Genomic DNA, 16816 nt, shown 5'->3' with positions numbered 1-16816 from the left:
CTTTGTCAAGGGCAAGTCGTGCCTGACGAGCCTAGTTGAGTTCTTTGAAAATGTGACTAAACACACTGACGAAGGAAGAGCGGTGGATGTGGTTTATATGGACTTCAGCAAGGTGTTTGATAAGGTCCCCCATGCAAGACTTCTTGAAAAAGTGAGAGGGCATGGGATCCAAGGGGCTGTTGCCTTGTGGATTCAGAACTGGCTTGCCTGCAGAAGGCAGAGTGTGGTTGTGGATGGGTCTTTTTCTGCATGGAGGTCAGTCACCAGTGGAGTGTCCCAGAGGTCTGTTCTAGGACCCTTGCTGTTTGTCGTTTTCATAAATGACCTGGATGAGGAAGTGGAGGGATGGGTTGACAAGTTTGCCAACAACGCCAAGGTTGGTGGTGTTGTGGATAGTCTGGTGGGATGTCAGAAGTTGCAGTGAGACATAGATAGGGTGCAAGACTGAGCGGAGAAGTGGCAAATGGATTTTGCGGATAAATGTGTAGTGGTCCATTTGGGCAGGTCCAATGGGATGAAGGTGTATAATATCAAGGTTAGGACTTCTAGCAGTGTAGAGGATCGGAAGGACCTTGGGGTTCGGGTCCATAGGACTCTTAAATCAGCCTCGCAGGTGAAGGATGAAGTCAAGAAGGCGTATTGTGTACTAGCCTTCATTTATTGAGGGATTGAGTTTAGGAGTCAGGAGGTAATGCTGCAACTTTATAAGACCCTTATCAGACCCCACTTGGAGTACTGTGCGCAGTTCTGGTCACCTCACTACAAGAAGGAAGTGGAAGCTATTGAGAGGGTGCAGAGGAGATTTACAAGGATGATGTTGCCTGGATTGGGTGGCATGCCTTATGAGGATAGGTTGAGGGAGCTAGGTCTTTTCTCCCCGGAGAGACGAAGGACGAGAGGCGACCCGACAGAGGTTTATAAGATGTTGAAAGGTATAGATAGGGTGGATTCTCGGAGGCTATTTCCCAGGCTGAAATGGACGCTATGAGAAGACAGGTTTAAGGTGCTGGGGAGCAGGTACAGAGGGGATGTCAGGGTTAAGTTTTTCACTCAGAGGGTGGTAAGTGAGTGGAATCAGCTGCCGAACTCGCTGGGGTCTTTTAAGAGACTTCTGGACGAGTACATGGGATTTAATGGGATCGAGGGTTATAGATAGGCCTGGCAGATAGGGATATGATCGGCGCAACTTGTGGGCCGAAGGGCCTGTTTGTGCTGCAGTTTTCTGTTCTATAATTTAGCAACAGTACAGGATTTGCAAGAAGATGTTAAAGAAGTGTATTTTTTTAGTTTAGCCTTTTAACTAGCCCGAGGAACTTTTTTTTCTTTTTTCGACTTTTTCAGAAGCTAAAATAACAGTAAGGTCAGGAGGAGGCTGCAGGGGGTTAGGCAGATAAGTATGACAGTGTAATGATGTGTGAGAGTTTGTCTTGGATGGGACCGGCTCAAAGTATCAACCAGCTGTACTTCTACTGTCTTTTCTGCATGTTCACTGTACTGAAATAACACATTTGACAATTACTGACACCTTTTTTTTAAGTCTCTGGTTTTCCTTTTCTAATTCCAAGATCTTCAAGTTACTGCCATCTGTAGAATCCATGACACTACGAAGTTCATCCACAGTTTTCAGCAGAGCCTGGTTTTCTTTCTCCATCTTAAGCAAACGACTGGAGGTCAACTCATTCACTTCCTGGCCCAGGGACTTATGAGGCCCTGCAAAGATTTTAAAAGCAAAGTCAGGCTGAATGATCCAGGTTACGTGTTAGTGAAGAATTATCAGTAGTTTTTGTAGCCACAGAACAGTAGTTTCCTGTCTTACTAATCTAACTTAGCTAATCAAATTTGGTGCACTGGAAATCTGTTTCAGTCAAATCAACAGAAAAGCATTTGGACCATTAATCTTAAAACTTATACTGAGCTATTGCAGTGTAGCTGAATATCACACAAAAAGTTTCAACATCAGATAAAACAAGTTTTATCCTTTACCCTTCCAAAACAATTTCTCCATCCTTAGCAGAAAGAAATGACTAACAAGCACTTTCCTCCCATCAACTCCATTCTAAATCCAGTTGCAAGAACCAATGCAAGCGCATTCCAGAAATAACTCACATTTTATTTTTCCCCCCTCCCTGTTGCTTTCCCATAATCATATAGTTGAAATTAAGAAATGAATGGTTAAGGGAATCAATGACATGAATTATGTCCTGTCACTTAATAGTATCACAATATGACATTTCAATGGACTGCACCACTGCAATCCATATTTCCTTAAATTCCAATAATGATGCATGATCAATACCAAGCCAACATATTGCAGATTCTTGAAAATCTAAAGTGAAACATTCAAGGCTAAAGATACTAACATTAGGCAGTTGTCAGAACTGGAAAAAGTTAGAAGTTAGAAAAGTATTAAGTTTGAATGAAACACAAAGGGGAGGAAAATGGAAATGAACAAAGGAGGTGGTGGACAAGAGAAAACCAATCGAGATTCCATGAGGATGAGTAAGGAGGTGCGTGCAGAGTCCAGAAAATGGAATACTCGTTGTCGAGAGCTTTGTCAAGCTCTCCACAGTGGAAAGCAGGAGGTAATAAGTGACAGAAGGGATGATGATGGTAATGGGACAAAACAAAAGGTGGTCTAGAGGAAGTGGAAATTATAGTAGCAAAACAGTAAACACAATCTGCCATCCAAAATAAATAACAGCAGAGATTATGGTCTGAAATTACTGAACTCAATGCTCACTCCAAAAGACTGAAAAGTGCCTGATAAAAAGTTGAGGTGCTGCAACTCTAGCTAATCTTTTTTGTGCTCTTTCCAATGCTTTACATCGTTCCTAAATTGTGATATTTGAGACTGGGCAGAATATTCTGGCTAGGGCCAACTAATATCTAATATTATGTAATGAATGGATGTATTTTTAAAATATTTTAGAGATTATGGTGGTGTTCCATTAACAAAGCTACGTGTTTGCATGATTAAAGACATTGTTTGCTGGAGCAGACGAGGAAGGAGCATCAGAGAGAAAGCTAAGACTTTACCTGTTAAAAACCTGTTTAAAATAAGTTTAAAGCACTTTGTTCTTTGTAGAACTGTTTAAAGCATTTACTTATTGTATTTACTGCTTTAAGAATTGTGAGGGAGTGATTATCAGGCAGTTGTGGCCCATCAGCTTTAATTATCAAGTGTCCACACGGTGAAGCCTTACATTGTTTGCTGGAGCAGACGAGGAAGGAGCATCAGAGAGAAAGCTAAGACTTTACCTGTTAAAAACCTGTTTAAAATAAGTTTAAAGCACTTTGTTCTTTGTAGAACTGTTTAAAGCATTTACTTATTGTATTTACTGCTTTAAGAATTGTGAGGGAGTGATTATCAGGCAGTTGTGGCCCATCAGCTTTAATTATCAAGTGTCCACACGGTGAAGCCTTACATTGTTTGCTGGAGCAGACGAGGAAGGAGCATCAGAGAGAAAGCTAAGACTTTACCTGTTAAAAACCTGTTTAAAATAAGTTTAAAGCACTTTGTTCTTTGTAGAACTGTTTAAAGCATTTACTTATTGTATTTACTGCTTTAAGAATTGTGAGGGAGTGATTATCAGGCAGTTGTGGCCCATCAGCTTTAAATCAGCGCCAAGTTTAAAAGGAGGCCTGGTGTAGATAGCGGGCAGCGTCGGAGCGGGCAGCGGAGTGAGAGGGAAGCAGAGTGAGCTATTAGGGCTTAATATCAAAAAGGGCTGGAAGGTAAAAAGGCCAGGTGGAAAGAACAAGGGAAAAAAAAAAAAATTTTTTTTTTTTTCAAAACTACTACAGCAAAAAACAAGGAAAAAATTTTTTCCCACAACAAATTATATTGAATAATGGAGGGGCATGTGATGTGCGGTTCCTGTATGATGTGGGAACTGGTGGACCCCAGGGTCCTTCCCAGAGACCATGTCTGCAGTAAGTGCAGGTTGCTGGAGGAGCTCCAGCTCAAGGTGGATGAGCTGGCCTCTGAGCTACAGACACTGAGGCTCATCAGGGGGAGAGAGGGTGTCATTGTCAATGGGGTGCAAGTGACATCCACCCCCCCTAGACTGTCTAAATCTAAGGGTCAGGAACAAAAGGGGGCTGCTGGGAGGAGGAAGGGGGGTGAGGAGCGGAGGCCTCAGCCTCTTAATCTGCATAACAGGTTTGAGGTTCTTGCTTCCACTCTGGAAGAGGACGAGGCAGGTGAGGTTGGTGAGCAAACTGCACACGGTACAGTGATGCAGCAGGACATAGGCAAAGAGAAGGGGAAAAGGAACGTAGTAGTGATTGGAGATAGTGGGGTGAAGGGTATTGACACTGTCCTTTGTCACAATGACAAAGTGCACAGAAGGGTGTGTTGTCTGCCTGGTGCTCGGGTACAGGATGTCGCAGCTGGGCTGCAGAGGAATCTGGAGTGGGAGGGTGAGAACCCAGTTGTGGTGGTACATGTGGGTGCCAGCGACGTAGGCAAAGTGCGGACTGAGGATCTGGGGAGGGAGTATGAGAAGCTGGGAATGGAATTAAAAAGTAGAACCGACAAGGTGGTCTTCTCTGGGCTACTGCCTGAACCGAGTGCAGACGGGCGTAGGGTTGACAGGATAAAGGAAGTGAATGGGTGGCTCAGAGATTGGTGTGGGAGGAATGGGATCGAATTTATGGGGCATTGGCACCAGTATTGGGGTAGGTGGGACTTGTTCGGGCGGGATGGGGTTGGTCTGAATCGTGCTGGGACCAGAGTGCTGGCGAATCGAGTAAAGAGGACTGTAGACAGGGCTTTAAACTAATTGGGGGGGGGAGGGTGCGAGGGTAGGTGATGTTAGGAGGTCTACAGTTAAGGATAGGGTACAGGTAAGGGAAGAGGCTGAGGATGTCCCAAGTGGTGGCGTTACGGCAAATAGGGTCCAGAAGAAGGCTGGGATGAAAGCGCTTTATCTGAATGCACGAAGCATTCGGAATAAAGTGGATGAGCTGGTGGCGCAGATCGACACAAATGGATACGATCTGGTGGCCATTACAGAGACGTGGCTGCAAGGTGACAGGGACTGGGAGCTGAATGTACAGGGCTATCAAGTGTTTAGGAAGGATAGGCAGGAGGAAAGAGGGGGTGGCGTAGCTCTGCTGATTAAGGACAGCATCAAGGTGGTAGCAAGGGATGATATCGGAGCCAAAGAGCAGAAAGTGGAATCGTTGTGGGTGGAGATTAGGAACAGCAAAGGGAGGAAGACGCTGGTGGGTGTCGTCTATAGGCCCCCGAATAATGATCTGGAGGTGGGGCGGGCTGTTAACGCGCAAATAAGTGCGGCGTGCAGGAATGGGACGGCAGTAGTTATGGGGGATTTCAATCTGCATATTGATTGGTCGACCCATGTTGGACGAGGTGGGCTCGAGGAGGAGTTCTTGGAATGCTGCCGGGATAGTTTCCTGGAACAGTGTGTGTTGGAGCCGACGAGGGAGCGAGCTATCTTGGATCTGGTGCTATGTAATGAGGCGGGTAGAATTAGGGACCTTGAGGTGAAGGATCCTCTTGGAGAGAGTGATCATTGTATGGTGGAGTTTCTGTTGCAGATGGAGGAGGAGAAAGTGGGTTCCCGGACACGTGTCCTTTGTTTGAATAGAGGGGAGTATGGTAGGATGAGAGAAGAATTGGCGAATGTGGACTGGGGGAGCGCGTTGGAAGGTAGGTCTGCTGAGGAGCAGTGGAGGATCTTTAAGGAGATCTTTCTTGGTGCTCAGCAGAAATTTATTCCGATGGTTAAAAAGGACAGTAGGAAGAGAGGTAATAAGCCGTGGATAACGAAGGAGGTGAAGGAAAGTGTTAAATTAAAAGCGGAGGAATTTAGAGTAGCTAAGAGTAGTGGGCGAGAAGAGGATTGGGAAAGGTTTAAATGTCAACAAAGATTGACAAAAAAGTTGATAAAGGAGGGTAGAAGAAGCTATGAAGCTGGGCTAGCGCTTAATATAAAAAAAGGATAGCAAGAGTTTTTATAAATATATAAAAAGGAAGAGGCTGGCTAGGGTGAACGTTGGTCCCTTAGCGGATGAGAAAGGGGACCTAGTGGTAGGGGATGGGGATATGGCTAAGGTCTTGAATAACTTTTTTGTTTCTGTCTTCACGGAGGAGGACGTGAATAATTTGCCGGGTGTTAGCGATGGAAAGGTGGTAGGACTGGAGGGTCTTAATGACATTACTGTTACTAGAGAGGTGGTGCGCGACAGACTGGAGGGGCTGATTGTGGACAAGTCCCCAGGACCGGATGGAATGCATCCGAGGGTTCTGAAAGAAATGGCGGAGGTGATAGTGGATGCCTTGGTGGTTATTTTCCAGACGTCGCTGGATTCCGGGGAAGTGCCGGAGGATTGGAAAACGGCTAATGTTACGCCGTTGTTTAAGAAGGGTGCCAGGCAAAAGGCGGGGAATTACAGGCCGGTTAGTTTAACGTCTGTGGTAGGTAAAATGTTAGAATCCGTCATTAAGGAGGAAATTGCGAGGCATCTTGAAGGGAATTGCTTGATAGGGCAGACGCAACACGGTTTCATTAAAGGGAAGTCGTGTCTGACAAATTTACTGGAGTTCTATGAGGATGTGTCTAGGGCGGTGGATAGAGGAGAGCCGGTGGATGTGGTCTTTCTGGATTTTCAGAAGGCGTTTGATAAGGTACCTCAAGAGGTTACTGCAGAAGGTCAGAGGACATGGAGTTGGGGGTAGGGTGTTAGCGTGGATAGAGGATTGGTTGTCAAATAGGAGGCAGAGAGTGGGGGTCAATGGGTGCTATTCGGATTGGCGGATGGTGACTAGTGGGGTGCCCCAGGGGTCGGTGCTGGGGCCTCAGCTATTTACCATTTATATAGATGATCTGGAGGAGGGAACCGAGTGTAGGGTGTCGAAATTTGCTGATGACACCAAGATTGGGGGAAAGGCAAATTGTGCGGAGGGTGTGGAGAGTCTGCAGAAGGATCTAGATAGGCTGGGCGAATGGGCCAGGAAATGGCAAATGGAATTTAATGTTGGCAAGTGTGAGGTGGTCCACTTTGGTAGGAAGAATGGTAGGAAGGACTATTACTTACGTGGCGAAAAACTGCAGCAGGCGACGGTGCAGAGGGACCTCGGGGTCCTTGTGCATGAGTCGCAAAAACCCAGCCTGCAGGTGCAGCAGGTGGTCAGGAAGGCGAATGGGATGCTGGCCTTCATAGCGAGGGGGATTGAATATAAAAGTAGGGAGGTCTTGCTGCAGCTGTATAGGGCATTGGTGAGGCCGCAGCTGGAGTACTGTGTGCAGTTTTGGGCGCCGCACCTGCGCAAGGATATTTTGGCCTTGGAGGGAGTGCAGAGGAGGTTTACTAGGCTGATACCGGAGTTGAGGGGGTTGAGCTATGAGGAGAGGCTGAATAAACTAGGCTTGTACTCATTAGAGTTTAGAAGAATGAGGGGAGATCTCATTGAGACGTATAAGATGATGAATGGGATGGATAGGATAGAGGTGGAAAGACTCTTCCCGCTCAAAAAAGACAGTAGGACTAGGGGGCACAGCCTCAAGATAAAGGGGGGGCGGTTCAGAACGGAGTTGAGGAGGAACTTCTTCACTCAAAGGGTGGTGAATCTCTGGAATTCTCTGCCCGTTGAAGTGGTGGAGGCTGCCTCGCTAAATATTTTTAAGAAGCGGGTTGATGGGTTTTTGATAAGAGAGGGGATTAAGGGTTATGGGGAGAGGGCGGGAAAGTGGAACTGAGCCACGACAGATCAGCCATGATCTTATTGAATGGCGGGGCAGGCTCGAAGGGCCAGATGGCCTACTCCTGCTCCTATTTCTTATGTTCTTATGTTCTTATGTTCTTAAACTGGGAGAAGTTAATAGGGACAACTCATCTATGAAAACTGAGAGATAAGAGTAGAGGTGTTAGGTTCATGCATTTGTAACGAGGGAATATGATGTGTTTGAGTTGCAAGTAAATGGGTTGAATCTGAAATTCACATTACATGTTAAGTGAAGACTTGTCCTTTCAGCAATTGAATTTCAAAGGGGAGTTTAGAAATGATAAAGAATTTTTACAACCTTCAAAGGTAAACAGGGAAAGGTATATTAAATTTCACTGACCTGAAAGAAGAGGTAATAGGAAACCAAAATATTTTTATACTTGGAGATGTTCAAAGAGGTGTTTGAGGACAATAGAACTTGAAATGAAAGGAATGAAAGAGAAAAAAGATATTTAAGGGAAGATGTTTGCAACTGAGCTGTATAGGGAGATGCCCTAAAGCCTAGATCTATTGTGCTGAGAGGGTGCAAAAGTTTTGCATTTGAAGCAGTCATCCAGTTGAGCCAGAAAAGTATTTGTTCACAGAACAGTTTGGTTCTCAACGTTCACTTTGGATTTCCACATTGAGTGCAAGTGTTATTGAAGTGAGAACAATTCTTTGCTTTGGGTAAATATGACTAGATTTTTATGGTAAAAATCTATAAAATGAAGGGGGGGGGGTGTTTTCTGTGAGACAATGTTCTCAATGCAACTTTAATCTTATATTCTTGTGTTCGTTTCCCTTCTTTTTAATAAAAAGGTATTACTGGAGTTCTATGCTTTTGGGTGTCACTTGTTCAGCAATAAAGTCTACTGTGGCCATAACAAGAAGTTCAACACATTACCCTTGCTTTTGTACTCTATGTCTCTATTCATAATGCCTAGGAGACTTCATACTTTGTGACATTTGTGTACCTTTAAAATAAGTTTTTTTAAAATGATATCTGGAGCTCTCAGTTTCAGTCTCTCTCATTGCTGTCGAACTGCCTACAAGATGTCCTTTTATTGCTTAAGTAGCTTAAAGGGGGCCTTGGATCCTTTTTGAGATTAATTTTATGGCCCTGCATTATTAGGAGAAAAGATCATGCGGTCTGGATAGTTCTTTTTCCTTCCCAGGGAGTTTGATGTTTTTTTCCCTTTTTGGCTGCCGGTTGAGTTTTAGTTTTTACAAGGGACATCAAGCTGGAAAGTAGTATTTCTCTCTCTCTCTTCCTGGTTTTGGAATTTCTGCGGGTTAGCCAAAAGCCTTCCTGGAGTAGAAAACCTGGTATTGGTGGTTTGACCATTCTTACTGCATTGAAGTTAACTTCCCCCCAGTTAATTATTTTTATTCTGAATCATTTTTGGTCCTCTTCCACAGTCAACATAAACCCGTCCCCAGTGTTGTTGAGCTCCCAAAACAGCAGGGTTTGCGATGTCAGGAAAGTTGCGTAACTGTGGCCTTTGACTAGTGCTTTAATTAGCTTCATTGCTTGCCCAGCTCCTTCAAGCCAGCTATCAATTTCTCTGACAGCTCACCCCTGGAAAAATATTTGGGTAGCGGTAGTGGTCTTGTCCTGATATGGTTTCCTGGCCCTGCCTCCAAACCAGTCTCCATGGGTCTCAGAAATTCAACCTATTAATGCTCATTTATTTCTACAGATAATGAGTAATTAATATTACTTCATGACAAAACATTAGCTGCAAGAGAAATGAACTAGGAATCTGAAATAAAGGGCTGAATTCTCCCATTCTGTTCAAGGCAAGTACGACAGTGGACAGAAGTGGAGTATCTAGCGAGAGACAAAAAGTCAGAAAACCAATGACATAAAAACTGGCGGCACTTCTCCCAGTGGTGGGTCAGTTGTCCAGCTGCCTCGTGGCACGAACGTCATTTACATCTCATGAACGTTCGTTATAATAACTGCTCGCTAGAATTTCCTCAGATATTTCAACTTTGCATCACGCCAGCAAGAAATTACGTTGGCCTCAAACCCATTTTAAGATGAACGACATGCACATTTATGCATATATACAATCAGTACACCATACATAGACTATCTACTACAGTGCTGTGCCACCCCTGTTGCACTGAACACACACTGCTGGGCAGAACGGTTCGTACCCTCCAGTGGATTGCATTGTGCTACTTTGACCGACTCTGACCAATACTGTATCTTGAATTGTGGTCTCTAGCAGGTCTCTGTTCCTGATCCCTGATACTGTAGGCTATATCGACAGCAGTGTGCAGTGGGACTCGTGCAGCTTCCACTTTGAAGTTCATTTGGGAATGGGGTGCGAGCGGGGGATGGGGCTGACAAAATCAAGGAAAGCAATGGGCATGAAGGGCACAGGAGTAAGAAAGTGGATGAGGATGATGAGCAATGGGAGGCAGAGGGGAAGACCAAGTGGTGGGAATCTAGACCCCAAGATGGGTGCATGAAATGTTGATAAAGAAGGGGACCAGTGATATCATACTGTTTATTGGAAGGGGATGCGTGCAAACTCTGAAAATGGGTAGGGGTCTGTTAGTGTTACATGTTAGAAACTGTTCGCACAAACACCCCAAATTCGGAGTTGTTGTGTTTGGGAGGGTCACTGTTGTCAATTTCCAATGAGGACATAATTTCCTCATTGGAAATTGAGAAGCCTTCTGTTTTTTGATTCCTGTCTGTAAGCCTCTGCCTAAGTGCAGAGATTCCTCTTGCAAAATGGAAAGGAATGTCAGATGACAGGTGGTCCAGGGGCTACGTGGATCTCACAATCAGAGATAGGAGATACTGAAGGAGCAAGTAATCATTGGGAGCATGGTGCATTCCAGCTATAGGGAGGGGCAAGGGCTACGTGCGCCACAAAAATAACAGCTTAGTGTGCAGAGCTGTCTTACAGTCAAGGTCCCGGGGCTTGGCAGTCTCTGTACTGGACTGCAGAGGGAATGGTGACTAGGGCATCTGCAACCTGTAGACATAATACAGGAAGGGTCTGCAAAATCTTGTTCATTGATTTCTTCTGTGGCATTGTTTAAGAAGCCTTTTTTTTAAAAGGTTAAACACCTGCATGAAGACCTTTACACGTTACACTGCAAGTGGAGATATGGCAGTGGGAAATTCATTGAATTTGGAAGTTGGTGGTTGGAACAAATGGAAACTGGTGATGAGTACCAAGAAATTGGGAGACCCATTAGGGGAGATATTTGCAGTATTTGAAAGATGTATGTATATAATCTTTGTATATAACAGTACACACAGCCTCAAGGTGGAATGGTAGAGACAACATAGGGCACTGGGTAGGTGATGGGCTCGGGGAAGTGGAGGGGGAGTGTTGGTTAGTGAAAAGTCCACCCAACAACAATGGAATCCAGTATTACTGGGGGAGGCTGGAGAATCACAACAGATATTCTAAATTCCCATCATCATGAGGCTCCAGATAAATCAGAGACAGTGAGCGAATAAGCATCAAACCCAATATTAGAGGTGTAGCAGCATAACCACCCTCAAGACCCAGAACAATGGCTACCAGGAAAAACGAAATAACATTGGTTGTCTGGGAAGGGTATATGGTAGTGTGGGAGGACCACTAAGCTGGGCTATGGAGCCCCTTCTTGGGATATATAGGAACTTGTTAGCACTGATACAGCGAATAGGATCAAGGTCAGTTACAAAGGACAAGGGCCTCATTGCCCAGAAAGCAACTGAAAATCAATTTCCTTCAGCGCTCTTAAAAGAGATAGATAGAATTCACCAGCCTCACATTAAAGCCTCAGCATCGACAAAATATAAAGGTAGGGATGCATGCAGCTTTGTAGAATGAAGGCAATAGAAGAGGCACAGCTGCATCATATCTGGAATCCCATTAATTGGGGGCAGTCACTGACTCACAACAAATGCTATTCATTACCAGCCAAATGCCTTTCACTTATTGACTATGAGCAACTGAAAAGTCATCGGCGTACCACTTCAAAGAATGCAGAGCACTGCTATCTCGGCTTAAATCATCTCATTCACACCTCATCATCCCAAGACATCCAGCATTCTGGAGTCCCACATTTCCCAACCATATCTCAGTTTCCCTTTCTGCAACATTTAATTAATGTCTTCTCCTTACAAATGAGTGAAGGGTCATGCCAGGCACAGTTGCAATTGTCCCGAGAACTTGTAAATCATGTAGCAAATTTCACGTGAAGACCTGATGCCATGAGAGTTCGGAGGCATTCACTTACTAGTGGTTTTGAAGGGGATGGCAACACTCAATTTCTTTGCTCAGGGGCAGACCTGTGCGATATCTCAAGTCTGCAACACACTGCTGTGTAAAGGTGGTTACCAATGCTCTTTACAGGAAGAGCCATGATTTCGTCAGGTTTGCTCTGGATGGCTGCAAAGTCAGGCTCAAAGATTCACTGGCTTCGCAGCCATCTCAGGCTTCCCAAGAATGCACGGTACAACAGATTGCATCCATAGGGTTATACAGGATCCATGACTGCGCTATGTTTTTGAACCTTAACTGGTGTGTGACCATTACAAGCACATCCCTAGTACCCTGGGAGTTGTCATGACTCTTACATCCTCAGTCACTCTCAGATGCCTGGGATTTTCGCAGGGCCAGAATGTCTGCAGAGTTGTTTGCTTGGGGATGAAGGGTAACCACTTAAATACTCATTGATGACTCTGGTGCATCACCCTCAAATTCATGCCAAGGAGGTACAATGTTGTTCACAGTTTCACTTGCTCCATTATACAGGAAACCATTAAACTTGTGAAGGTACGTTTCAGATGCTTAGATTGCTCAGGTGCTTCTGTGCAATATGAACCAGAAAAAGTTCTCCACATGATCAGTGTGCTGTGTCCTTCACAATCTGGTTATGCAAAGAACCTTTGCCAGACTAGAGGAGGATGAGAACTCATGGGAAGATGAAGATGCAAAAGTCCAGGAAGCCTAGGGAACTCCTGCAGTATTCCACGAGCATTCGGATTCCATAGAACAAAGAAGATGCAGATAACATGCCTGTGGTAGATGGGCAAACAAGAAAAAACAAGTCTTGCATACACACTTGTGTTCTGGCCTCATGACGTGATTTTAACCTTGATCAACAATGCCCTGCTATTGCACTCACTTCGTGAGCTTAAAGTCTACTGAGGAATAACATCAAATGATGCGAACATTTCCGGAACTGAAACGAGGATCAGCTTAAGGATCTCATAGAAAAGTGCATGTCTTCGGTACAGGTACTAATATGGAGATGACCCCGATGCTACTAGAATATCACTGTTGACAAGTTGTCCTCATTCACTGCTGTTCCTTGAGGAATAAAGGTTATAAATGTTTCCATCATACACTTCTAATAAAGATTTAAACGCATCACCCTGACAACACAAGGCACCAGAGACTAGTTGCACTGAGGTTGACATCACATGAATGTTCACCTCAGTGAGGGAATATCATGAGGGAGGACGGTTAAACCTTTATAGAAGGGCATTTCAAAATACAAATTCACAATGCTTTCAGTTGGCCAGAACATTCACATACTCATCAAATGATTACAGAAAAAGAGCAACTTCTTTCACAGTGATGGCACACCCATAAACTAGAAGTGGCATCAATTTTTAAAAAAAATTTTCCCAACCCTTCTGCTGTGCTTTGGTGCTAACCTGACATCCACAGCAAAGATGGAGGCAGCCTGCTGATTGTTATGTCCTAATATTTGTGGATCACCTCATATGGCACTACTGTACCTTCAACTTTTTTTTAAAATCACAATCCCGCAACTCTGCGTTTCTCAGCTGACAGCTATGGCTGATGTCATTTTGGCACTGGTTTGTTTGCAGGAGTCTTTTTATTGCTGCTTAAATGGTTTTTTAAAATTTTTACTGGGGTGTTTCTGACTCTGCATTTTTAGGAGACAACCTGGTTAGCAGATCAGGTGACAGGACTTCTTTCATTTTCAGTTTGAGCTGCTGTTTACTTTGAGTTTTGAAGGGGTATTAAGCTGAAAAGTCGTCTCTCTCCTGCCCTGGTTTTGGAAATTCTGCTGGTCATCTGAAAGCAAGATCTTGCCTTTCCAGAATGGGAATTTGCTGTTGGTGCATTGCCTAGAGTCCATGGTGTTCTGAGTCAATCCAGAGAACTGCAGACTTCATCTAAAGGACCCAAGTTCATTATTACGTGAGCATTAGTTTTTTGTGTGTTAAACCTGTGAAAAGGATCTTTTGTTTATGGGACTGGTTTGGTTGGAACACATTAGATATATTTGTTAAGGGTTATACATTATGGTGGTCGTTCTGTTTCTTGATTGTAATTGATAAAAGTTTTTGCTAATTTTCTTACTATACATGTTAACTATATACTAAATAAACTTTGTTTGATAAAAGCTCCCTGGTGGGTCATTTGAATTATACTGAAGTGGAACATATCATGCTTATCCTAGCCAAATTCAAGATGCAAAACTTATGATCCAGGCAAGCTCCATAGAACACTTTGGAGTTTCTGGCATGAAACCATAACATTTTGGCAGAAGTCCTCTGGTGGCCCAAGGCCTGGAGGGCCCCAGGGTCATAAGGTTCTCCTGCCTAGGGGCAGAAGTGAGCATCTACACAACCTTGGAGTGCTGTGAGGGGAGACCCCTGATTGGTCTGGCTGACACACTTTTCCTGTGGGTGCCAGGTGGCCCTGGTCTGACTCAGCAGGAGATGGGACACCTGGAGGGAGGTCAATGTCCCTCATCCCTACTTCGTCCACATCTTGATGTGCCCAACAAGGTATGTGACCATAGAATGCAGGGTTGTGTACAAATCTGGCAAGGTCTGCTGGACCAAGATGGATGTCAACCTTTCTATGGTAACCTTGAGATGCTCGCATATCGAAGCCATGACATCAGACAAAACGTAGACAGACTCCTCCATCTTTCACCCTAGTCTGCTGAGTGATTCATGATGTTGATGATGAGAAATAATGTTGAGATGTGTATCTCCTGCAAGATCAATGAAGAGGGTAGCTGTTTCAGTACGTGATGCCATGACGAGGGTTTGATATTTGGAGGAATGTGAAGTGATGACTTATCAAGATGAGATCATTCCTGCACTTTGGACACAGTAGCCAGCTGTGCTAACCTCCTGAGTAACAGCCTCCCAGTCTGTGGAGTTGACATTTGGGTGCTTCTCAGAGCCATTCCACAGTGGAAGACCTGGCTCTGCGCCCAAATTTCTCAAGTTCCTGCCATTTCAGTCCTGGTTCTGCCATGCTACACGATAGTTAAAGCCTACCAATGCCGCTATTTTCTCAGAAGACGAAGGAAATTTATCATGTCCGCCACGACTCTCACCAACTTTTACAGATGCACTATAGAAAGCATCCTTTCTGGTTGTATCATAGCTTGGTATGGTTCCTGCTCTGCCCAAGACCGCAAGAAACTACAAAGGTTACGAACGAAGCCCAATCTGTCATGCAAATCAGCCTTGCATCTTTGACACTGTCTACACTTCCTGCTGCCTCAGAAAAGCAGCCAGCAAAATCAAGGAACCCATGCGCTCTGGACACACTCTCTTCCACCTTCTTCCATCAGGGAAAAGATGCAAAAGTCTGAGGATCAACCAATTCAAAAACAGCTTCTTCCCTGCTGCCAGACTTTTGAATGGACCTACCTTATATTAAGGTGATCTTTCTCTACAACCTAACTATGACAGGAACACTTCATTCTGCATCGTTCCTTTCCTTTTCTATGAATAGCATGCTTTATCAGTATAGTGCGCAAGAAATAATATTTTCACTGTATACTAACGTGACAATAATAAGTCAAATTTTTAAAAATGTGGAAATATTTAACAAGTCAGGCAGCATGAGTTCTAACAAAGGGTCATCAATCTGAAACATTAACTGTTTTACTCTCCACAGATTCTGCCAGATCAGCTGAATGTTTTCCAATTTTATTAAAATGCGTGCTTATACCAGTAACTGAATTTTATATTAACTAGTTTTCAAAAAACTAACGTAAATGGAAGAATACAACTTCAAAATATCCAACATGAAATATAAAATAATACATGTTTGAAACTGCTGCAATTAAGTGGATTGACAAAAATTATCTTGAGACACGGATAAACGTAACAGGTTTAACATGACTTTACTTACCTTCAGATAATTCATTAGTCTTGGATAGCTGTTCTAGTTCCCAGCCCAAGTGCAACGATTCATCCATACTTTGTTTCTGAGCCATTTCAAGGTTCAAGTTTTCTTCCATCAACTCCTCAATACGCTTTCTCTCTGTGTCACGTACCTTCAATAAGAAAACACAGCTCAAAGGAATCCTAATAGCACTTTGTAAAGAAGACACAAATTATGTACTGAATTAGAATAAAAATAACAAAGCCAAATCATATTTATAATTTATGAAAAATCTAAAATATGATGCAATAAACTATCCAGTTTATATTCAACTTCATGAACATTTGAGCTAATGGTACTTCTGTCACATTCACCATGCTTGAGTGTTACTTTTAACCTATACTGACCATAAGGGAAATTTTTGCCATTACTTGGAATGCTTGCTTTATACCCCTACCAGAAAATGTTGACATCATTTGCTTTCAACAGCATTCATTTGCGCTCATTTGACATCAATTGCACCCTGCAGCTACTGCCTACAATTAAGACTTCAGAGCAATTTTCTCCTACCCCACCCCCTTCCGGATTGCAGCATTTCCTTCCCACATCTACCACCTCATCTCTTTAGTTCCTACCATAACAGGATGCTCAGGTCATGGTGTCAGCCCAAAACAAAATGACCATAAAGACCCGCTCTTTGCAGTTTTCCAGCTACAATGGCAGCAAAACCCAGCCAGTGGAGAGCCCAAAACCAGAAGAGGGGTAGTAAACAAAGGACTGAGACTAATGGGAGGGGGGGGGGGGGTTGCGGGGAGAGAGGAGAAGAAGAGAGAGAGAGGAGGAGTGTAATGAGGAATCACATAGGAGGATCAGACTCTTTCTTCCCAAGGCATCAATTGAGGAATTAATAAAATCAGTTAAGATCTAATGGGTATCTAATGGCGCTCTCAAG

At 43.9% G+C, this 16816-nt stretch overlaps 1 protein-coding gene across 17 annotated transcripts in view; it reads right to left on the bottom strand.

The window, feature by feature from the left end:
- The window catches only part of ccdc88ab (coiled-coil and HOOK domain protein 88ab), a 244703-nt gene that overhangs the window by 138580 nt on the left and 89307 nt on the right, over window positions 1-16816 (bottom strand). For all 17 annotated transcript variants that reach the window (XM_080200420.1, XM_080200417.1, XM_080200421.1 and 14 more), the window contains 2 exons: window positions 15892-16036; window positions 1526-1710 (listed from right to left, as the gene is read on the bottom strand). In XM_080200420.1, the coding sequence (XP_080056546.1) occupies window positions 1526-1710; window positions 15892-16036 (330 nt within the window). The remainder of the gene's footprint in view (window positions 1-1525; window positions 1711-15891; window positions 16037-16816) is intronic.

This window comes from Carcharhinus amblyrhynchos, chromosome 12 (genome assembly GCF_965287045.1).
Source record: "Carcharhinus amblyrhynchos chromosome 12, sCarAmb.v2.hapA, whole genome shotgun sequence".
Lineage (NCBI taxonomy): Eukaryota > Metazoa > Chordata > Chondrichthyes > Carcharhiniformes > Carcharhinidae > Carcharhinus > Carcharhinus amblyrhynchos.
Note: the sequence above shows the minus strand (reverse complement) of the source record. Positions and strands in the feature narration are given on the sequence as shown.